Source organism: Desmodus rotundus, chromosome 4 (genome assembly GCF_022682495.2).
Source record: "Desmodus rotundus isolate HL8 chromosome 4, HLdesRot8A.1, whole genome shotgun sequence".
Taxonomy (NCBI): Eukaryota; Metazoa; Chordata; class Mammalia; order Chiroptera; family Phyllostomidae; genus Desmodus; species Desmodus rotundus.
The window spans coordinates 121,376,891-121,401,098 of record NC_071390.1 but is presented as its reverse complement, the minus strand read 5'-3'; the positions used below and the strand labels follow the sequence as shown (position 1 = coordinate 121,401,098).

Genomic DNA, 24,208 nt, shown 5'->3' with positions numbered 1-24,208 from the left:
CAAAATATATTCACAATTTTAGCATTTTTATTTATTAAATAAACTAATGAATAATTAAAGGATAAATTATAATATCAAAGATCATAAGTTAAAAATTAAATAAGTGTCCATCAGTAAATGAGTAGATCAAAAAACTGAGGTTCCCTTACATAATGGAATACTAAGCAGTAGAAAGAAAGAAGGAACTCCTACCCTTTGTTGTTGAAAACCGCCCTGACTGGTTTCAGAGACTGTAACCCCGCCCCCCATGGCTAAGGCTGAGTGAGAGACCTTGAGACCCTAAGCCACTAAGGAGACAAAGGTCATCTCCCTGGCACGAGCCCCGCTTCTGCCCACTTTACTTCACCCTGCCTGGCCCCCAGTGCATGACTGGTTAGCCAACGATGGGTAAGATTCCTCAAGGGAGGGATGACCTAAGACAGGCACAATCACAAGGTGGCTCTCAGGGAAGGACTTGGGGGGCTATGGAGAAAGGGGGTGATGGACCTTCTCCCCTCAGCTTTGACATGGCCTGAGTCCTCATTCTGTCTGCAAGAAGTCTTCTCATCTCTTGGCTGCCTTACTCCCCCTGCTCGACCTAAGCCATCAACAATGCTGGAGGTGGGTGCAGCCCTGTGTTGGAAAAGGCGTGTTCTGTGGGGTGATAAGACCTAAGAAAGAATGCATAAAATCCTGTGAAACCTGCTTTGCTGATACCTTCAATTTAAATGATAAGGGTCCAAGCATGAAATGAGTTTGTTTCCCCAAAGCTTTATGGTCCTTTAGTTAACTGACCCTGACTCTAAATAAGCCCTCATAGTTCTTTGAATGTTATCTATTTGATTATTACTACCTGACAATGATTGATGAGCTTTCCATATATGCCCTGTATTCCTATGCAAATTAAGCCAATAAAAGCCTGTCAAGGCAAGGGTTGGGCTGCTCTCCCCTTGAGAGAGTGGCCGTGCTGTTCTTTTTCCTCCACAGGACTTGGTAGTCCCCGTGAATTTGTCTCATCTCAGCCACAACACCACTGACACTGCTTGCCGGTGACCGTGTCACTTCATGACAGCATGGATGGAACTAGAGAGTATTATGCTAAGTGAAATAAGCCAGGCAGTGAAAGATAAATACCATATGATCTCACCTATAAGTGGAACCTAATCAACAAAACAAATAAGAAAGCAAGATAGGACCAGAGACATGGACATAAAGACCACACTGACAGTGATCACAGGGGAGGGGCAGGGAATAACAGGGAAAACAAGGGGACGAGGCAAGTCAAGGAACATGAATAGAGGACTCATGGGTACAGACAATGGGGGGGATTGACGTGGGGGTGGAGGAAGCCGGGCAGGGGAGAGCAATGGGGGAAAAGGTGGGACAACTGTAACTGAACAACAGTAATAAAAAAATTTTAAAAATTTAAAATATAAATCTTTGTAATATAATGACATTTACAGTGGGAAAATATGTAAGTAATATGAAACAAATGTAATATAGTCAGCTATTCTCATATTTCTTCCACTCTTAGGAAAATTATTACGTTACCATTTGGGGGGAATAAAACTAAGAGTCTTATGAATAGTTAGTTTAGATTAATTCTGCTGTGGTGTATACAATCACTTCAGAAATGTTGGTTTAAAAAAAAAAAAAAACTAAAACTGATTTTCAACCTTTCCCAAAGTCTGAATGCACATTTTATGTTGGATATAAGGTTATCTGAGTCCAAGCCAAATACATAGAATGAAGGAGCTGCTAATTTTTTGTTTTTATTATAAAGAAAAATTATTTTTCCCTTAGGTATTGTTGCAGGCTTTCTCAATCTTAGACTAAAATTGATTCTCCTAAGTCTGATATAAATCTAATTATGCTGGGGATGAGTGAAGCTATTATTTGATCTCAAGGTATAATGCACAGCAATTCCACAACTCCAGTGTGCCTGTGACAGTCATCCTTCAAACTTGTTTTCTCCATGTCAGCTCCCAGTGTGTGCAGTGCACCAGATACAACGATGCATAAAACATGGTTCCTAGGAAGGTTACAGGAGGATTTGAGTGCATGTTAAAGACAAGACCTCCCAAAAGAGATAAACTGTTTTACATTTCAGGAAACTTAAAGCTACATACAACCAAACAGCATAATATAATGAAATTTGCAGTAGAACATGCAGAAGGCTCAGATTTGTGAATCAATGACTAAAATTTAATTTCTAAAGAAATGATTGTTAAATGCTGGGATTAAGTTAATCAGCAAAGGATTAACTGCTACCCACAGAAGCTCGGAACTTATTTGAAGCAAATCCAGTGACAGCACAACACAGAGAGCTCCCAAAAGTGCTGCTTGGATTGTGTTACACTGCCAACGCACCTGCACCATTTACGATAAGGCTACGGTGCATTTCTAGTGTCATATACCCACAGACCAAGGGCATGGAGGAAGACTGGAGAAAGTGAGAAAACTGACAGACGACATTCATTTTCAGAATTTCCTTAAACATTATTTCATCTTATTGCAATAAATATGATAAACCTAGTTGAGGTTCTGACTCTTTCCCAGAAGTCAGAGGGGTTTGTGGTACATATGGGCATGTGGTAGTATACAAAATTTTTGGTAAAACACATTTCTAGAATAGTTAGTCGACCTAATAATCTTTTTACAAGAGAGATGGCAGTTTTTAAACACTCCTCTAAATATTTAAAATAATTTTAAATATCTGAAATTTTCATTTTAATTTAGTGGTTGAATGGTGAGAGGTAAACTATAACACAATTGACTGGAGATGTAAGCTATTTTTTTTAATGGATTATATGGCTATATTGAACTTCCTAATTAAAAATGCAAATTAATATGTCAAAATTTTATATTATTAGTTAATATTTTGAAAAGAATGGGAATGTTCTAAAAATAATTTCCTCAAAACATCCAGAAAACATTGAAGTGGATGAATACTTTTGTTAACACAACTCAGAGCTAGATGTATTTTGTGCTCATATAAAGGTTCAAACTCTTTTTTAGGATATTGCTCTGACTACAGTATAAACATGATACATTATAAAAAGCAAGCTATATATTAATATATTATATTATTTAATAGTATAAATGACATTTATTAACATATTATTATAAAGTAGAAAATTTAAAGTGTTAAACTATTCTTGTGATATTATTGCATTTTTTAAGGTTATATCAATTTGCTTTTCTGCCTTCAATTTTTTCAGAACCCTACAACCCTAGACTCCAGAACAGACTAATATAATACAACTACTCATGCTGAATGAATTCTGACTTAACTCTTTCTACCAATATTTAGAAATAGTCCTCAAAATAAAATTTACCTTCTAGAGTAACAGAGTAAGTTATTATGGGTGCATTTTCCATTCTTCCCTGAAGTTATTCAGAAGACTTCTTAGATTTCTTTGCATGTGGTAGATGTCCAAGCTCACTAAAGACACTTTTTTCCCCTTCAGAACTAACTACAGAAGTTGCTATTTGTTAGTCAAACGAACATTTCACTCCTGGAGCCAATTCTTTGTGATAGTTTAAGTTTGAATTTAATAAAAATGGAATCAGGTCATGTGACTTCTTAATGACACCATATAGTATACAAAGTCAATCAATTTTTAATGGGGTTTTAATAAGAGGCTGAGCAAATTCCATGATGAAAGCACTAAGGACCAATCACAGCAATATATTTCCACATAGAGTGTTAAAAATAATAAAACCATCCTATATGGGTGTTAAATTACATGCTGTATGCTTTACATGTATGATTGTATATAATTACCACTCTGCTAGGAGCATGCAGGTACAATTATTCCTGAAGCTGAGGCGATACTGAGACAAAGAGCCATAATGTAACTTGCACGATCATATAATCCTTACAGGACCGAACAGAAATTGAAACCCAGATGTGTCTGACACTACAGTTATTCCTCCTCTCTAAGGTCTTCCATTAGCCACTAGAGCCCAGGGAATATCTGAAATTTTCTGAAATAGGAAAGAAAAGAAGGAAGAAGGAAAGTGAAAGGTATTTGTTTAAACCATCTGACAATGTGTTTGCTGACCCATCACTCAAGTAAAACCTAAGTTACAGGGAGGGATCAGATCAAAAAATGGCTAAGACAAAATGGAAGTCTGGATACAGAAGTCAGTCCATGGGAAAGGGAAAAGGGAGAGACACAGGAGACAGAAATCCAGTACATTACTAGTCCCTCCATAGAGGTACCAATTTTCTTTCTTAGTCCTAAAACTTTTTATTATTACTTTTTAGTTTTCAAAGTACTTATGATGTGATTAAATACATTTTCTAAAAGTAGATTTAGTTGGTAAGTACAGAAACGTCAATTTATGTTTTAAATATAGATAAATGTCAGGATTGCCCTAAATGCTGGCTCAAGAATTAAAGCTTTATATGTTGTAACACTTCAGTGATACCATAAGTTAATTTTGTGCTAGTAACAAGTCAGTCATTGTTGTATTCACATTTACATACATATTTTCAAAATTAGGTTACATTTTTGCAACGATTACTGTAAGCTCCAATTTCAACTTGTCAATAATTCAACCAAAAAGTTTAAACGATTGGAATTATTTTATTCTTCCAAATATAATTACCTATTTTGACGAAAAATAGACAAAGTACAAGTAAACAAATAGCAAGTAGAAAATATTGTTTAAATTTAATTATTTCCAGTAAAATTTAAAAACTGGCATACCTCATTTCCTCTTTGATCATATTACATAATTCACTTTATTTGTTTATTTTTTCCAGAGTATAGCATTAGTATAGTAATGAGCAAGTCAAATGAATATTCTATACTTAAAATCAAATGTGTTTATAATGAGCGAAGTAAATTTGGAATTAAAACATAATTCAATTATTTTTCAAATGATAATTAAATTACAGTCAATCAGAGTCAGGAAGGTATAGGATTAGGGAGGAGAACATCAGTAGAAGCACAGCAGGGATAAAACATGAAGCCAAAGAAACACATCTAGAATGGCCAGAGGGACACACGGATCAAAAAGAGGCTGAAGAAAGAATGGAACAACCAGATCAGGAATGCTTATTAGACCTTTGTAGGGGATCTGGACTTTCATGCAACAGTAACCGGAAGTCACTGAAGAGTTTTACCCAAGAGGCAAGAATCAATATGGGGAAAGCAGTGAGGGGACCACTGCCGTGGCTCTGTAAGGAGTTGATGGTGGCCTAAAAGGAAATGGTGGCAGTGAATTAGGGAGCAGCAAACATATTTCCGGTAGAGGAGATATTTGGTGTGTAAGAACATGTATAGTAAAAGCAATACAGATTTTGGAAAATGAAGGAATTGTTTTAGAAAGACAACAACTACTAGAAGGTCTTATATGGTATTCTTTTCTTTTAATAAACTGAACAAAGTGGTCTGTCTTATTCCTCACTTTATAAAATTATAGAAAACCAAAGCAAGTAAATATTATTAACTTCTATGCTCTGTCTCATGTACTCAAAAAAAGACTTTCTAGAGAAATGATATTTATATTTTTAAAAAGAATATTCTCACATTGCCCATACCATTTAAAAATACAAATACTTATTTTTGTTCAAAATTTTTAAACGACAAATTTTGTGTTTTGCTTAATGTTCAAAATCATTATTAGTTGTCTTAAATTCTTCTTTTCTGATCAGTTATGCCCTATTAATTTATTTACATGCACTTCTTAAATAGCATATTTTAAATAAAATGAAATGTCCTTCAGATTCTGGAAAGTCCTAAGATACATTTACTTTCTTATTATCTATCTTCAATAGTCCCATATATCCTATAGATGACCATCTTTCCTACTTCATTGAGAGGAATAGGCAGAAATCCCTCAATTAACTGTCCTATGATGGTTCGAACATGTCTACATCACACTTATTTATTTCATCCAGTCTCAGTGGAAAATGGTCCTCCTCCCTCGCTTTTGGTGACTCTGGAAAAGGGTCCTTCATGTAATTGAAAGTCACAGAGCTCCTTTACCGTGGTTCTGGCTCTCATTTCCTACAGTTCTTTAGGTCACAACGGTAACAACAATTCCCTTTCTTAAATGTCTGCCCACTCTATTCTTTGTTATTCCCCATTTGCATATCCATCTTCACATTTCTTACATCTTAAAACTAACTACCTTCTATACATTTTCTAATAAAGTACCCATTTTCTCTCTTTGCCTTATTGACTTTTTAAAAAGCATCATCATCACAAGCTGTTTGATTTCCTCTGCTCATTTGATGCTTGGATATGTTGCACTATTATGCCATTTTAAATAGGACAGGGAGGCTAAGTAAGGTTAAACAAACTTTCTGAAGTTTCTATAGTATGGAGCAGTTTAGACAGAATTTTCTAATCAAGGTTTTCTTATTTAAGGCTTTAATTTGAAATACAAAGCTGGATGCCATCAGTGTCACTATGTAATTATTTCCTTTTGTATGTTTGTTTTTCTAAATAGTAATATCATAGTTATTTCATACTACTGAGAGAAATATATATGAATAAAGAGAGAACAAATCTATCTTTTAAAACACATGATTGCACTAAGTCCATGACCTTTTTCTGATATAGTCCAAGGAACTAAAGCTACATATTTTTGTTTTTGTTTTCTAACTACATTTGATGTTTAAAAAGATTTTATTTATTTAATTTTAGACAGAGGGGAAGGGAGGGAGAAAGAGAGAGAGAAACATCAATGTGTGGTTGCCTCTCGTGCACCCCCTACTGGGGACCTGGCCCACAACCCAGGCATGTGCCCTGACTAGGAATCAAACTGGCAACCCTTTGTTTCGCAGGGTGGTGCTCAATCCACTGAGCCACACCAACCAGAGCTGTTTTTAAACGACATTTGAAGGGCAGTCTGATTGTACACAGATCAACAGCATGATGACCATTATCTCAACTAAGTATTATTAAGACTTACAAAAGACTATGATATACAGTAGATAATTTTTAGTTTACGCCATTATTTTATTATATTCTAATTCCTTAGCTATCCTTCTCAATTAATTCAGGCAGATGCAACAAACTGAATCACTTAATGTCAATATACTTTTGTCACTAAAGTCTTTAATGTACTAATTTATTCTGTAGACATTCACTGAGGCTCTCCTATGGGCAAGGAACTATGTCAGGCACTCAATGTAGAAAGATGGAAAATGGGTGACAGAGCTGCTCTCTGAGTCATTCAAGGAGAATGTCGGCAGCACATGAAAATCATAGGTGACCTCAGGAAATTTCAGAAAGTACATTCATTTAAATCCAAACATTTAACCAAATTAACACACAGACAGGTTATATACAAAGGCAATTTAATATACAATATATATTAATGACCAAAATACATCTGAAAGTATTTGTCTTTCTCAAATGTCATAGACTCTAAAGGAACAAGATAAATATTTTGGTTATACCAAGGAACTGTATTTCTTTTCAGAAAATGTAAATTAGCTTCTTTATATATACAAAGGAAGTACTACTAAGGTGGAAATAATGTGAATATTTTCATACATCTGCATGGCTAGGGTTTTCCGTACACAGACAAGTGGAGTCTGGGTTAAAAGGCCAACCTGGGAAGTTACAAGATGATTTAGCGACTGAGTAGGTGGTGACAGACATCTGGAGGGATTTACTTCCCATGAGGTAAAAAGGTTAACATTTCAAAGGGGAGGGGAGGTAAAGCCTGAACCATATATTTACATCCCAAATGAAAGTTTCTCTTCCTACCGCAGAGGAGATGGGCATCTGTATAACAGTTCCTGTATACATGGCCAGATTAATAATTGGGGGGCTCATCTCTGTGGTGTAAAAGCCCCCTTCTGGTACTCACAGATGCCACCAACTGGCTCTCTTCACATTGTTCTGATGGGGACATGGAATGTTGGGAATGGATGCCCTTATCCCTCTAAGAAATAATACTCTGCCTGGATCCAGAAACGTCACATTTGCTTTCAGAACAAAATAAACAAATGTATATATTAACATCTTATCATGCTGTAAATCAGAGTTGGGGGTGTTTCCTTGAAGACAGAGCTTCATTATACTCATTTTCAGGCAGATCAAGTTACCTTAATAGTCAATAAATGATTTTATTCAGCAAAGACAACACACTGATTTTTATCATTTTGTCGTAAGATTTCAATACAATTAAAAGCAAGGATGGTTTAGTGTATCAAAGTAAGGCAGCTTGAAAAAAAGGAAAGAAAAAAGAAAAATCACTTACTTGATATTATCAAGACAGCCCGATTCAGGTTTCAGAATGGCAGTGTGATGAAACATTTTATATAAAGCAATCCCAAGGAAGATTACATTAAGCTGAAATGTAAAAGGTACTGTTATGTACCATAACCGGAGTAAAGTAAGTCTATTCAACGTAACAGATGAGTTGTTCTGGGAAATTAGCTCTCACTACACTTTTAAAGAAATTGGATCATAGATGATTGCCTAGTCTTTTAGTAAAGGCAAGAAGCCAGTTTGGGGAATTGGAATACCAATGAGGTACAAAGCACTGTTATGCCAAGTATACACAAATACTAAAATTGATCTAGTTTTGAGCCAATGGGTAAAAGGGTTATAAAATTCTGGTTAAATTCTGATGTTAAAACAAGCAGGATTAAAGTAGAAGGGGCATGCAATGAGGTTGTTATATTACTGAAGTCAGAGTATATAACTTAAAACAATATAAAACAAACACTTCCAGTGTAAATCCCATATACCATATATATGTAAACTATAGAAAACCACCATGTCAAATTGCCCTTGATGACCTTAATTGTTTATATATTCCAGAACTTGGATTTGGGGAGACTAAGAAAATCCAATACTAAGTCCCACAGAAGCTCTTTAAGTAATACAGGGTTGCAATCTTTTATCACATTCAAAAAGCCTAAGAAAGTAAAAGTTAAAAAAAATTCACTGGTAGCCAAAAAAACTAACCTGAATGAAACCCAGTTGGTGGGAGACCTAATTTGAATGGACATAACTTTTAACTTTTCATATCTTAACTTTTCATATTTTTTTTTCCTGCTGAATTACTACTGTTTGGTTTCAGACTCTTGCCTAGTCTCACCTGTGAGTATTGGTTGATATGTTTGATTTGGGGCAACTGCTTATTTCCCACTAGAGATAACATATAATATGCAGTACACATACCTTATTACCTTTATAAAGTCTGAAAAAAATGTCTGAATTTCAAAATATACCTGGCCCAAAGGATTTCAGAAAATGACTTTTCAATACTTCACTCAAAACTGAGGCTATTTTTTTCAAAACATGGATAATGACTTTGTATTTTTAATTATTAAGTCTGTAAATGATACTCACAATTATATCTAAATGAGGATAAATAATTCATATTTGAAATCAAGATATTATGCATTTAAAAATGACGACAAAAAGAATGACTCCAAAATGCTTGCTTGTGGCATTTTTACATGAAATTGTTTTAAATTTTAAAATTTCAAGATTTATATTAAAAATCAGTACGATATTTTGCCACTTTTCCAATTTTTGGTTCAATCCATGCTTCAAATTATCCATTTGGAACTGCAATGTTGGTCAAACTTAAAGTCATCATTATTCAAAAATCTACAAAACCAAATGGATTCTGTAAGCTCAGGCTCCTCAGGAGCCACAGCGGTGCATAAACTCGCAAATGCATGTTTTCTTCTCCCAGTGGTTTTGGTTAAATATTTTACGAATATAAAAGTAGACTATAATGAGTGTCTAATTGCTTGAGTTATGTAGGGTCAAATAAGTATAGGCTTTCCCCAAATTAATCTATGTAAATTAAACATAGTCGGTACAGGGATATTGAAAGCTTTATTTCTTGACCTGGAAAACATAGTTAATTAGGAGTTCTTACCATAATTATCAAGGTCGCTGGTCCTATAAAACTCCAAATGAAGTAGGTGTCAAGTCGGAGCCAACATCTGCAATGAAACACAAGGGAGAGAAGGCACTCAAGGACTGGTTATGGGATATACATCAAAAGTGAGCGAGTGACAGAGAAGAATGTGAGCTGCAAAGCATTCCACTGGGAGACAGGAAATATTACATTGCTTGTTCATTTAAATGCTGAATTACTTGCCCAATTTCTGACAGCACTATTGATGGAGTAAGATAATTACCCCTGGAGGAAGCAGGAAAAAATGGCACAGAGCCTATTTGCTAAAGCCTTTGTCTGTCATAGAAACCGTAAAAAAAAGAAAAAGGAAGAAAGAAAAAGCCATACATGCAGCCATTAAATCGAGGAGCTTTAAGCTATCCTTTTCTCTCCAATTAGGGTGCTGCATAACCTGTCTGTCAGCTGTCAGGCAAAGTGACATTTTCCTGTCAAGAAGATCTCAGGACATTCTGTACAAAGAAGAAATAAATTTGCTATCAGAAGATTGAAGTTTAATTAGGTTGGGCAGCCAACCTTTGAGAGTTCTTGAGTCTTAAAAAGTGCATTGTTACCGCTAGTGCTTCTGGGGTCTCAAATGATCCTTAGCATCCCATGAAGTTGATTCATGACCCAAAGTAAATTATTAATCACTTAATTTCAGCTACATTTAATACTCCCCAATTCTTACAGCCTCTGGGAAATTACATTTTCATTCTTCGGGATGACAGGAAGACAAAATGGAAGTGACTAGTTATGAGAAAGATTAATGTAAATTTTGAACAAATTACATTTGATGTTAAAAATCATATCTTGAATTATTTGCCATTTTGCTATATTGGAGGCATAATTTAAAAATAAAACATCTCCAGCTGAAACTATTCAAGGGTAACTTGCTAAGTGGTCTAAAACTTATATCTAAAGTATATAAATGTACTGCTTTTTAAATAAAAATATTATTTAAATATTGGGAATAATGGAATACTAGAAAAGCTACGAAGAAAGGAATTCAAAAATGTCCATCAACAGAGAAATAGGTAAATAAAATGTTTCCAATTCATATGATGTAATGTTACACAACTCTTAAAAGGGAGGAAGTAGATCTTTATGTCAGTAGCATTGATCACCATAACAAATTTAAGTGAAAAGGTAACATGAATAATTTATACCCCATACCTTTGAACTGTATATATACATACTTAAGGTAATAAATTTTTGACAGATACATGTATGTGTGTGATATATATTTTTTTAATTGAAAGGGGGAAAATAACCAAACTCATTTAGTAGTTGCCTCTCACATGAGAGTAGGAAGAATTAGAAGTGAACCAAAGGAGCTTCAGCCATGTTTTATTCTAATAATTCCTGAAAGCGATGTGCCAAAATACTAATATTTTTAACATCTGATTGATAGGAACAATGATGTTTATGATTTTTAAAACTTATATGTGACTTTTAAAATCATAAAAGGTTCAAAGCCAGGTCTTTAAGCAAAAAATTCCCATATTCCCTGAAAAAAATCAACCTCAAGTCAACAAAATATGGATGCCGTGTAGGTAAAATATATGTAAACTAATTTTAACAGAAGTATAATATTTGTGTTCCAATAAGAAACTGACTACAAGTTCATGGTTTTTACACAGATGACTTCTCTTTATTCAAAATAGATATAACAATCCTATCTGGGGGGAAAAACACTATTAGGGAAACAATCAATATTTAAACTATTAACTATTAGGTTAAGTAATTGGTTATCTTTTTTTGTGCCTTTATTAAAAAAACTGGGGCATGGAAAGTAAGAGTGTGGTGCTTCCAATAAGCAGAAAGAAACCAGAGACTCTCAGGTAGAAATATGAACACTGTCTTCATTCTGACCATAGAATAGTTCGTTACCATAATAGAGATGTGTATGGGCAGAAGGGAGACCAGAGCAGTGGGAATATTCATGGGTCTCTCTACATTCTCAACAATGACCACGTTTTCCCTCAAAGATAAGAAAAGTAAAGGACAAAGCATAAAGCAGGGACATTTTCCCAGATCAGAACACACACATGCACGCCAAGAATGTTGCTGAAATTATAGCATGGTACCATACTAATATTACATTTAAGAATGAATGTTAATGGTACAGGCCCTGTTCTTTTGTAGGTCAAACAAGTTTTTGAAACCCAATCTGAGAATTAAAATAGGTTTTCAGCAAAGTCTTTTTAAAAGAAAACACTTCAAGAACTTCTGAAAATGCTGCAGCTTATGGACTTCTTGAGAAATAATTTTACTTACATTATTAAAGGGTATCTTTGCCTAAGCAGGGAATTTCAAATTATAAAAATCTTATTAAATATTTCATTAAAATAATATAATGTAAATTTTAATAAACTAAATCTTAACATTATAATGTTTTACACTTTTTAAAACAATCTCAGCTTAGCAAATGCTTTATTTTGAAATTAATGTGTTTTTGGCATAGTTATCTCTAAATGTGGATGTGAAATCATTTAGAAGTTACTAATTTTACTCTTTAAGAAAATTCTTCAACTTCTACTTTCTGCAATAGATTTAAATTCCCTTCAGATATGAGCAGTGAAAGAGGCAATATGAAACACTTAAAATGCACTAAGTAAACCCTCCTTCCCGGAGAGCTGCCTGGTCTTGACTGTCTTCTGAAAGGCGGTGTGGCAAGGGTCCCTTTTCTAATGTGGTCGCCATATGGCCACACCTGCTGTTGTTTTTGGCCACGTGCTGCTTTCTCAAAGCTCTTTGTATTTCCTCTCTTTCCCATTAACTACCTTAAAAGTTTCCATGATTCTGTCCCTGAGTTCCCTGTGTGGATGTAAAAACAATTCACTCTGGCTTAAAGATGAAGGTGCCCTGTATTACATGTATGTTACATCACATCTGGTACAGATTACATGCCCGGGCACATATATCCCACTTCATAGTATGCTATAACCCCTGGCTATGAAATGTCACTTGGATGCAATGCAAAATCACTGGTTAAGACAAGACAAGGACAGATTAGTAAAACAAATACTAAAAGAATGACTTATTGCACTAAGCACAATACAGTCCAGCTCACAAATGGCCAGACAGGCCTGCTATTGAAGAACACAATTTATTTTGTTAAATAATTGATTATAACATGCCATTCTTGTTAATTTTTAATGTGTCTTTCTTTTATAAATGAAACTCAGTCATATGTGTATAATCTATAATTTATGTTTACAGTAGTACTATAAGAAAAGAGATGACTTGCAGTTCAAAAAGCAAGAGAGTTCTGACCCCACTACCTGTTTATTTGAAGCAATACTGAAAATAAATTGTATGACAACAGATGCATTCTGTAATTCATAGGAGCACTTGTCATATACCATAAATCTTTAGTTTTTAAAAAGTTTAATGCAAAGATGTTATTAAAATTACTTTTGTATCATTTTCTTTAAATTATAAAAGCAGCATATATAGTTATATATATGTGAGGTCTGTCAGGAAAAAGCTTGGCCATTGTTAATATAACAAGAACAGTTTGCATGGCATCAGTGTAACCTGGCAGCCGAGGAGAGTGGATTGGAATGCACATGTGTTCAAATGACAACTTCGCTGTCCTAGTCAGTGGGGTGGTAGATGCCATTGAGTAAGGATGTGTACTGTGTGGCTGTCTCATCCAAAATGACTGAGCAGGTAGAGCAACAAATCTGCATCAAATTTTGTGTTAAGCCTGAACATTCCTATGTGGAAACTTTGGGGATGATTCAGAGGGCCACAGTGTGGGCGACTGCTGATTGACAGCTTCACCACTACAACATACCCATTCACGCATCACATGTCTTACAGAATTTTTTTAGCCAAACATCAGATCACCCAGGTGACTTAGCTCCCCTACAGCCCAGATTTAGCACCCTACGACTTCTGTTTTTTTCCCAAAACTAAAATCACCTTTGAAAGGGAAGAGATTTCAGACTACTGATGAGATTCAGGAAAATATGACAGGACAGCTGATGGTGATTGGGAGAATTGTGTGAGGTCCCAAGGTGCCTACTCGGAAGGGGACTGAGGCATCATTGTCCTGTGTACAATGTTTCTTGTATCTTGTGTCTTCTTCAATAAATGTCTCTGTTTTTCATAGTATGTGGATAGATACCTTCTGGACAGACCTCGTATAATAAATTCTTATTGCATTAATGCAAGTTTATTAGCTTAACACACTAAAGAAATGGAGCTAATCCACAAGGATAATTTATTATTTTTTCCAGAATTATTCTCTTCCAAAATATAAGAAGCATCATTACAAATTAAATGGTGAAGATGCTGATATCTGGATAAATCTCCCACAAAAAATATAAATTACTAATCCAGTAAAGATCACCTTTCTGTTTATACAAAATAGAGAAAAATTAAATAATGAACCAAATTAATTTCCCAAAGTAGGACAATAGAAAACTATACTTTTAAAGTTATTCTCTTTTACTAATAAACTATTCCTCATGATTTCATTATTATCAGTCATTTCTGAATCTGTATTCAGGAAAATGGTTAGGTCAGGTCAATTACCCCATATATATAAATATCACTCAAAACATATGTTTTAAAATGCTTTTAGATACTAGCAACAGTACCAGAATATAGTTCCCTGTTCAAAGTTAGCATGTTTAATGTAGTAACATTAAGTTGATTTCAGACATTGTATTTTCTTGCCTGTTTAAAATACTCTTATCAGAGTAGACATTTGACTATTAACAGATTTTCTGGAGTAATGTAAATTAACAATGTTATTTGCTACTTTTTCTATAGGACCCTAAATCAAAGACTAAACTGCCCTTGTTTTCAAACATAACCAGTAAAAACTTTCTGGCTATTATTAGACAGTGGAATCTGAAAGACTTCATTATATTAGTCTGTTTATGAGAGTTTGTAAACGACATAATTTTTTTCTGTAACAGTGCAAGTCTCTATTTGTACTACATATATCTATCAAGATTGGGGTGAGAAAAGAGGAAAAGGGACTGACACATACTCCAAGCATAAAATTACTTTAGTTCTAAGCTTATTGAATAATATATCTATTAAGAATTTTAAAATCCCATTTTCATCACAGCATAGTCAGACATCTCATCTTGAAATAATTTGTGAACAAGAGCATGAACTGGAAAAAAAGGTTGGCAAGTGAGGCAGGACCAGAAAGTGATCAGCTGTAGTCAAGACTAGACTGATTGGTCCAGCTACAGTGTTGGATCTTAGAATTCAAAAGTAGCTCTCATATATCAAATATAAATTATGTTACCTTCATGTTCCAATAAGTTATTTTTTTAAATAAGGGTTTTGCTATTTTTTCAGCAAAATAGTTTCTACATTTTTATGCTGGACTACAAAGGTGAGCACAGCACTATCTGTTATAAATTATTAAGATAAATATTGGAATCATTCCCATAGTTCCATGTTGCTTAAATTAATAGGAAGCGATTGTATAAGAATTGTAATCACTACTCATAAATTAATGCTTTAAATGCAATTTATTTTAAATATAGTTAAAATTTAAATGACTGTATGAAATGTAAAATTTGTATTTCTGCATCAGTATCAACCAAATAATAGCATCAGTAAATATAGTTCGAATTTAATGCATACTTATTTATGTCAGATGCATGACTAACAGTTGGTTGAGACTGATTTTATTCTAGTCGACATGACTCAGAAGTCTGTGGGGCTACTGTATGTTTCTCAAAAAGAATAAAAAGTCAAGTTATAAAATAAATAAAAACTAGTTCTGTTGAAAATTATAAATTCTCAATGAACGGATGAGATATTTATTTGCTATGCATAAAGCACAGATTGTTGAAACATGTCTCAAGTGAAAATATTAGATCTTTCTAACTATAAGGTCATCTCTTGATAAGTTAGTAAGAATTTTAGTACTTGCACTTTAAATTTTAATATTTGAAAACAGTTGTATTGCAATATCGCATTGACCCTTGAATGGCGCAGGGGCTGGGGCACTGACCCTGTGCAGTTAAACATCCCTGTACACCTTTTTGACTCCCCCCAAAACTTCACTGCTAATAGCCTCCTGTTCACCAGAAGCCTTACTGGTAACGTGAACAGTGACTGACAGATATTTTCATATTATATCATGTATTCCTACAATAAAGTAAGCTAGAAAAAATGTTACTAAGAAATCATAATGAAGAGAAAATACAGTTGCAGTATTTATTAAAAATATCTTATACTTATAAGTGGGCCTGCACAGTTCAAAACCATGATGTTCAGGGACCTATTTTAAAAGTGTACAGCTCAAGGGTGCTTAGTATATTTAAAGTTGTGTGATGATCACTGTAGTCTCATTTTATAATATTTTCATAGCACCCAAATGAAAAGTGTACCTGCCTATAGTCAGTCTCCCCAGTTCTTGAAACCATTTCATATAAATGAGATAATATAATGTGTAATCTTTTGTGACTGGATTTTTTTCATTTCAAAGAATGTTTTGCAGACATATCCATTTTGAAGAATGTATCAATGCTTTATTTATTTGTAGTTTCAAATAATATCCTATCATCTATAAAGACCGTATTTTGTTTTTTTCTTCAACTGATGGACACTGGGTGTTTCTACTTTTTGCCTAATGTAAATAATGCTGCTATGAACACTGTGTACAAGTTTTTGAGTGAGTTTATGTTTTCATTTTCCTAGGAGTGGAATTGCTATGTCATATGATAACTTTGTTTAACTTCTTGAGTGTCTATCCAACCGTTTTACAAAGTAGCTAGCTGCACCATTTTACAAGGCCACCAGCAATATATAAGGATTCTAATTTGTTTTACAATTCTAGTGGGTGAAGTTATGACATAAGAGGATCACTAGCTATGGAAGTTATCATACTTTTTTGGTTCCAATAAAAACTAAAGTCCAATGTTCAACTTCATATATGTCAATGAAAAATACTTCCTCATTATCTTACTATTTCCCACTGGCCAAGCTGGAGTTGAAGACATCTGGTGATAATGTATCAGCAAGGTAGAATATTCACCTCAATGAAATGTTACAAGTAAAAATATTTTACAACATCAGATAATAATATGTTTAGAAAAATATTCCAAATATTTAACCTTCTCTGAGTGGTTTGCAGTGCTTAGAAACTGTGAAATATATTAAATAAACCTGTGCATATAATGTGCAGATGACTAACAAATTCAATGTTCCTTGGCTAGGCTCTTCCTTAAATAATACTACAACGCAGCATTTAAAAAAATCAATAATCACTTTTATACCCAAATGACTAATGCTACTTAGGTAATGATGTGAAAATAAAGAAATCTTGGGGCTTTTAACCAGCAGGGGAGAGGCTGCCCCTTTCAGTGCTGTTCTTAATCTAGTGAGCTGGGGGACAAATCTGACTTAATAGATGATTTATACAAATTTTCAGATCACTAAATTTGATTTTAATTATTTTTAAGAGCTTGGCTATGTTTTTAGTACTCAAGGATGTTCTGATCCATTACAAATGTCCACAACCTAATCAACATCTTCCAGAAACCCCTTACCAATTTCCAAGCCTGTACTTGAACTCTGGCTATTCTCTGGGCTTTGCTCCTTCCTAACATGCTCCCTCCTCTTGAAACCAACTTCCAATCCTTTTCCAATCTACCCAGCACATGAATTACTGCTCTTTCAGTTATGTATTCAGATTATAAGGCAAGTGCTAAAAACTATAAATGTGACTTTTTTTTTTTGAAAAATATCAGCACTGCAAACTGCTTGCATTTTGTGGTAATACTGAGGTAATTAAATTCTAAATGAAAAGATTAGTTTCGAGTCGTGATATCAAAGCAGTTAGCCCTGAATTTCCAAATCTGCCCTGTCCGAATCACTGGCCAGCCAGTGCCTGCCTTTATCTTCCGACGGTGTCCTATCAGGTGGCCTCACTAAATGGCCATCTATAACGATGTAAATGACACTAAGGGAAGACACACAAATAGATAAAATGGAATAAATGCCAACTGTTAACAGTGCAATTTAGAACTGCGGTCCACTTACTGGCAGCTAGTATTTTTTAAGTGACTCCACTGGTCTTTTAATCGAATTTTGTAAATGTCTGGTTATTGTGACTAAGTGTTAAGTACATTCTCAATAATAATGTCAGTACAGATAAAAAAATTTATTAAGTAACATCAGAAAATAATAGCAGGACTCTCTTACAAGCATTGCAAATTGATGGCAAACTGAGCAACTTCTCAAAATCACATTAAGTATGCTTTGTGTGTATGTGTTTTGGACATAATAATCAATTGAACATCCCTAATAACATTTCATAGTAAAACACATTCTAACCCATCAGTCACATGGAATATGATAGTTACCACTATCTGTACCAAAAAATATTTGTTTAACCTACCAAGGCAATTTTATCTCTTACCATTGATATGATTTTCTACTAGAAATGTAAGCTATTGCTATTATGAAAAGTTTCAGAGATAAAATCTCATCATCACTATAATAAAAGAACAACCGCATAACTTAAGAGGAGAAAAAGGGGAGACATATCTATTATTTGGATTACTGTGCTATACATTGAATGGCTGGCTTCATTCTATATGCATTCTAAATGTTTGAGACTAAGGAGTAAACATATAATAATGATGAAGTTCCAAAAACAAATTAAAGACACTTCCAAGGCATAAAAATCATTGATCTTAAGAAAAATTTACAGAAAATGGCTGATAATATGTTCTTGCCAAGTCTAGTTTATTTAAGACAGTTATGTTTAAATATTTGTATTAAAATTTTAATGTAGCACATGAGAACAGGGGCAAAAAAGCAAAAACCTTGAGATAGTAGAATTACATTTAAAAAATCACGTGGTGATGAATGAGCAGGGAGGGGGAAATGCCATTTGGAAAAAACAGAAGAGGAATAACAAAGCATTTTGTAATAAGGAACAAGATACACATGCAGACATCCTTCAAGGCGTGTGAAAATTCATTGCTTATATTTTTCTTTGGGAAGATATCTTGATTAAACTCCTGATGGAACATGATCTTCTCATTTCAGCTTCTCAAGTAAATAAAAATGACTAAATAAGTTATCTTTTTTCAATACCTGCTTTATCAATGGGCAAACAGCATTGTGTAGCTACTGGACTGAAAGAAGTCTTGTAGAGTAGGAAACCATTTTTTCCATGTATTCTAACAGCCCATATATGGAAACTTCATTTAAAACATATAAACGAGACATTAAATGTTCTATGCTTGTCTGTAATAGAATTTTTAAATACTTTTTAGAAATGTATTAATTTTACAAACACACATACAGAGAATGAGAGAGAGAGAGAGAGAGAGAGAGAGAGAAAGAGAAGCATAGATTTGTTCTTCCACTTATCTATGCATTCATTGGTTGATTCTTGTATGTGCCCTAAACAGGGATTGAACCTGAAACCTCGGCATATAGGGATGATGTTCTAACCAAATGAGCTACCCAGCCAGGGCTGTGATAGAATTTTAATGCAGTTACCCCTATCCTTTTCTTTTCTCTACTATCCCTTTTTTCTTTATCTGTTTTATTTCTCTTTGAGTCTGGAAAAATCGTGATTGGGAAACTGAACTATTATTAAAGCTTTTTTTTTTTTTTTAAATCACTGCCTGGGAAATAAATTAGCCTCTGTTCCCACAAAGTAATAACGTCAGTAAATGAGAGCTTCCAGTTATGGTGAAGGAAATTAAAGCAATGATGGCCAAAGCTTTAACAAAGTCACAAGGGACTACATGTTATTGATTCTAAGAAAAGATAGATTCTTACACTTCCAGAAGATGACATGCGTCTCAAAATAAATGACTAAAACACAAAGGAAAAACTTGAGTCAGTTCCCTAACAGGAAAATCTGCAAATATCCAAAGAGAAAAAAATCAACATAAAACACAAATAAAAACAAATAAGGAACTGCAAAAGAGCAAAACCAAACTATTAAACACAGTATTTCAAGTAGCATAAGGTCACAAATAAGTATGACATTCAATTTAGTATCTTAAAGAGGAAGTGCTTTGATTGAAATGTAAAATCCTGTGATCTGAGAGAGTTGTTGCTCACGGGTTTCTTTTTGGGGTGATGACTATGTTCTAAAATTAGATCAAAGTGTTGGGTGCCTAATACAGCGAATGTTCTAAAAATGGCTGAAGAGTGAATTTTATTGTATGTGAATTGTATCAACAAAGATGTTACTTATGAAAATCCTATGATCTATCTAATGTCTCTTTCTTAAAATGTCTTTACAGGCAACGCTAGATAATTTTTTATGTATTCCTAATCTGTTCCACAGTAGTCAGTGGAATCCACAAAATAATCCACAATTCACAGTGTTAGATTCAAGAGAAATTACCATCAGTTACATTGAGACAGAGGGCTTTCTGCAGCCTGTCGCTGTACTGAAGAATAATATTCAAAAGAAGTGAAATGCACTTCTTTTAATCATGTTCTTGGTCTCCCTGTGCCAGCATATATTCTACTTTGACTATCTTCCCAGTAACTCTGGAGTCCTCTTCTTGTTTTTCCTCCTCAAGAATCTTTTCTTGCAGGAACTGAGCTGGTTCATCACCAGCATATTGAAGGCTGCTGATTGATGGTGGAAAAGGCATGAGATTTGGCTTATTAACTCCAGGACAAACGGATGTTACCTAACCTCACCCGAGCCTTCACTACTGCTTGGACATCTTTTACTTAATGTCTAATTAGCTCCTTAACACATTTTCTGTAGTGCTCATTTCAAAGCTTTCAAATCCCCTGTGCTGTCAGGATGACCTCACCTGATTATTCAGCAGAAGTCAGCGTTTCCTCCTTGATGGAAAAGCTCTTCCACTTCAAAATATACCTTACAGGGGGGGGCGAAGTAGGTTTACAGTCTTTTGTGTAGAAAATAATACTACGTTAATTAAGAAATAATAATGCAAAAATAAATTGTTGCGTGGACTCACAACTGTAAGCCCACTTTTGCCCCACCCTGTGTGTGTTCTCTCCACACTCACCTCAGGAGAGAGGGGCATTTTACCATCTCAAACACATCACAGTGTGGTGGAAATAAACATGGCTTGTTCCATCACACGTCTGCCACTTTTTAGCTCTATAATCAATGACAAGGCAATTAATACATCTGGAGTTGGTGAATACTAAAGACGCTTCGGTACAAAATCAAGGTTTTCCTCATCTTATATCCAACCTTGGCCTTTCTACCCTCCTGGAAACTTCCTTTTATGTATATAAAACAAATGAGGCATTTTTCTCTGTAGGATTTTCCTCCTATCAGCTTGACGCTTCACAGACTAGACAAGCTCGGAGCTCCATTTTTTTTTAACCTTTCTGTATTACTGTTATCTGGAGTTAATATTTTCACTCTCTATCAATCAAACTTCCTCAGGGTGTAGATAATACTTGAAGACTACTTTTTAGTGACTTATCTCCTTTCACACATTCTAATTTGGCCTTTGCTTCTAGCACTTTATCAAAATAGTTGATGCGAAGGTCAAATGATTTTTCCTCGATGCTTATCCTATTTGAGTTATCTTTGACAAAACACACTATGGTTTTGAAACACCATCTTGAAACTTCTCACTCTCCCTGAACCCAATCTGGTAGTTTTCTTTCTAAGGCTCACCTGGTCTCTTTCCTATTTTTATTTTCAATTTTCACTCTTCAATCTATATCCTAAGTGTGGCTATTCATCAGAGATCTATCTTGGTCACCTTTCTAATCTTTTCCTATTGAATCTTTTATTCATTCTCAGGATGCCAAATGTTATATTGAAGTGGATTACAAAACTATGTTTCGTGGAGCTCCTTGAAAGTATACTGGACGGCTTCACATACGTGTCTCGCGGATTTAAAGGTATACTGGAAATGAAAGTGACCACTCTGCCCCAGTACCCACCTGGGGAGCAGAAAGGAAAACACAAACTCCCTGCGCTCCTTTCTCTCTGTTAATGACTAATCATCTCCCCAGTGACTAGCACTGACGTGTCTGCAAGAAGAGGAGCCGTTAGTGCACCGTCCTCTGAAACACAGTTTTAATTCCCATTTGACACACGCCTCAATGCCCTGAAAAATATTAAAATAATCATCTCTTCCTAATTACTCAAGGTTATAATGAAGATAATGAAAAAGTGTGCTGCTTGAAAACAGCATTATACCAAGTCTCCGTATTTTTTTTTTTTTTCTTTTTGCATCATAACAAAAGTACAACCATGAATTGCGTTACCCTATTTGGTTCTCCAGTTCCTTCACTGATTACTGTGAAGTGATAAACAGACCTTAGCTATCAGGAAAATTCTAAGCTTTTATTTCCAGCAGATTTAAAAGTGAGAAAATAAAGAAAGAGAACATCAACTCACACTTTATCTGTTCCGTAGCTCCTGTAGTCTACCGCAGCCGACACGGCCACGATGAGCGCGGGCATCCCGTAGCCGACCAGGTAGAAGTACTTCCTGCGTGAGTGCTCGCTCTCAAACACCTCCACCAGCATGATGTAGAGCTGCACGCCCTCCAGGAACATCCAGGTGAAGGCGGCCAGGAAGAAGAAATGTAAGAGAGCAGCAAAGACCGCGCAGGCGATCTGGGGGAAGGGACAAACGATTTAGTCAAACAACTCCTCAGTGAAATAGCATCAACCACCATACAATGAAAATAAATATTTATCAAGACTTCGGTAAAAATATAGGTCTGAAAAAGAATAATCTGCATGAGATTCTTAAACTTCAGATATTAAAACTTATTTAAATACAACCAGTCTTTGAAAACTATATTTAACATTTTATTAATAATGGCTGGTGGTGATAACATAGCATTTGGAAAAAGTTCTAAGAGCCTACTGATACTTATTGATTAGTCTAAAGATTTTACAAATCGATTTGGGAATATTTTTTATCTTGATCATATCACATGTGTTAATGTATTAATATTAGTAAATAAAAGAGAAATACTAAAAGCAAGAAGAAAAGTTCTTAAAATTAAATAATTTAATTATAGTAATTTATAATAATTAATCCATTATTATTAATTCTAATTTATTTCCTCCCTCCCTTGTTTCAGAAAGGATATAAGGTAGCATTGGAAAGTTCATGCTACGTAGGCATAAAATTAGATCTGATGAAAATAAAGTGTTCCAGACGTGCCTTCCCTCTCAGGTTTTGTACTAAATATTGTTCTAGACAAGCTTGGTCAAAAAAGGCAGCCAACGTTCAAAGCAGTGTGAACTATTTTGTTTGGCACATTTTATAATGTACTATAAGTTTCAGCTGACCATAGCTAACATTTCAGCTAACATTAGTTTTCTCATGTTAGTTCCTAACATGTCCACTTCTTTGAGGGGTATCTTCATGTCTTATAAAAAGTCATAACTAAAATCTATAGCTTCTATTAGAAAGGGGTGACAAATTTATAGGTCTTATCAGATTAGTATGGATTCAACGACTCATATGATCCTTGAGAAATGAGACAAAAGAGGTCAACTTCTTTGGTTTTGAGAGATGACAATGACGGGGAGATGAGGAAGTCCATTGTCAGAGGGCTGGAGAAAAAGCAGAGCCTGCCCACCATGTGATGCAGAAGAGGACACCTGTCCCACAGTGAGAGTAAACACAAGCTGGGCTCTACCCAAGGTTTTCATATCAAACATTGTCATTTATGCTCTTGTCAGAAGTTAGTGTTGTGCAGTATGCAACATTTGGTGGAATTTACTATATTTTATGTAACATCAGGAAACAAAAATAAGAATAAGGTTGCTAAATGAAAAGAAGTAACATGCCATTTGAATTGCTAGTTAAGAAGACAGTAAAATGATTTCTCTCTGAAACATAAAACACTTTTTCATTTCTTGTTTTTTAGAGTTAGAATTTAAACTATTAATTTTTATCAGAAAGTTTTACTTTTGGGGTAAAAGAAATGTGTACTTTGCGTATTCATATGTATGTGTTTATGGGAAAAGCTGTCTGTCACATTTGTATATGATAACCAATTAAAAGCATAATCAGCATAATTGTAGCTTTTACAGTCATTAATCATGAATGTGCAATCACAAACACAAACGCAATTGCATGTTTATTATAAAGTACTCTATACATAAGGACACATACTACAAAATAGCATTAAGTGAATGAATTATTCATTATGCCTATGAGTCTTTTACAAAAGTAAGTTTTCCTTTGCAATTTTAGACATGAGAACAAACTTTACTATGTGCTGGAATCTTAAACAAATATGAAGGGTTTCACAAAATTATAACTGGGCATGGTCTGTGCAATATATTATCTATTATTTACATTTTTAGTATTATTTTACCAAGAACAGTTGGCTAGTACTGTTCCATT

The 24,208-nt window shown here is 34.5% G+C and overlaps 1 protein-coding gene across 19 annotated transcripts in view; it reads right to left on the bottom strand.

Annotated features, from left to right (window-relative positions):
* The window catches only part of ADGRL3 (adhesion G protein-coupled receptor L3), a 757,443-nt gene that overhangs the window by 65,083 nt on the left and 668,152 nt on the right, over positions 1-24,208 (bottom strand). For all 19 annotated transcript variants that reach the window (XM_053922390.2, XM_045185777.3, XM_053922389.2 and 16 more), the window contains 3 exons: positions 22,235-22,455; positions 9,853-9,919; positions 8,212-8,303 (listed from right to left, as the gene is read on the bottom strand). In XM_053922390.2, coding sequence (XP_053778365.1) covers positions 8,212-8,303; positions 9,853-9,919; positions 22,235-22,455 — 380 coding nt within the window. The remainder of the gene's footprint in view (positions 1-8,211; positions 8,304-9,852; positions 9,920-22,234; positions 22,456-24,208) is intronic.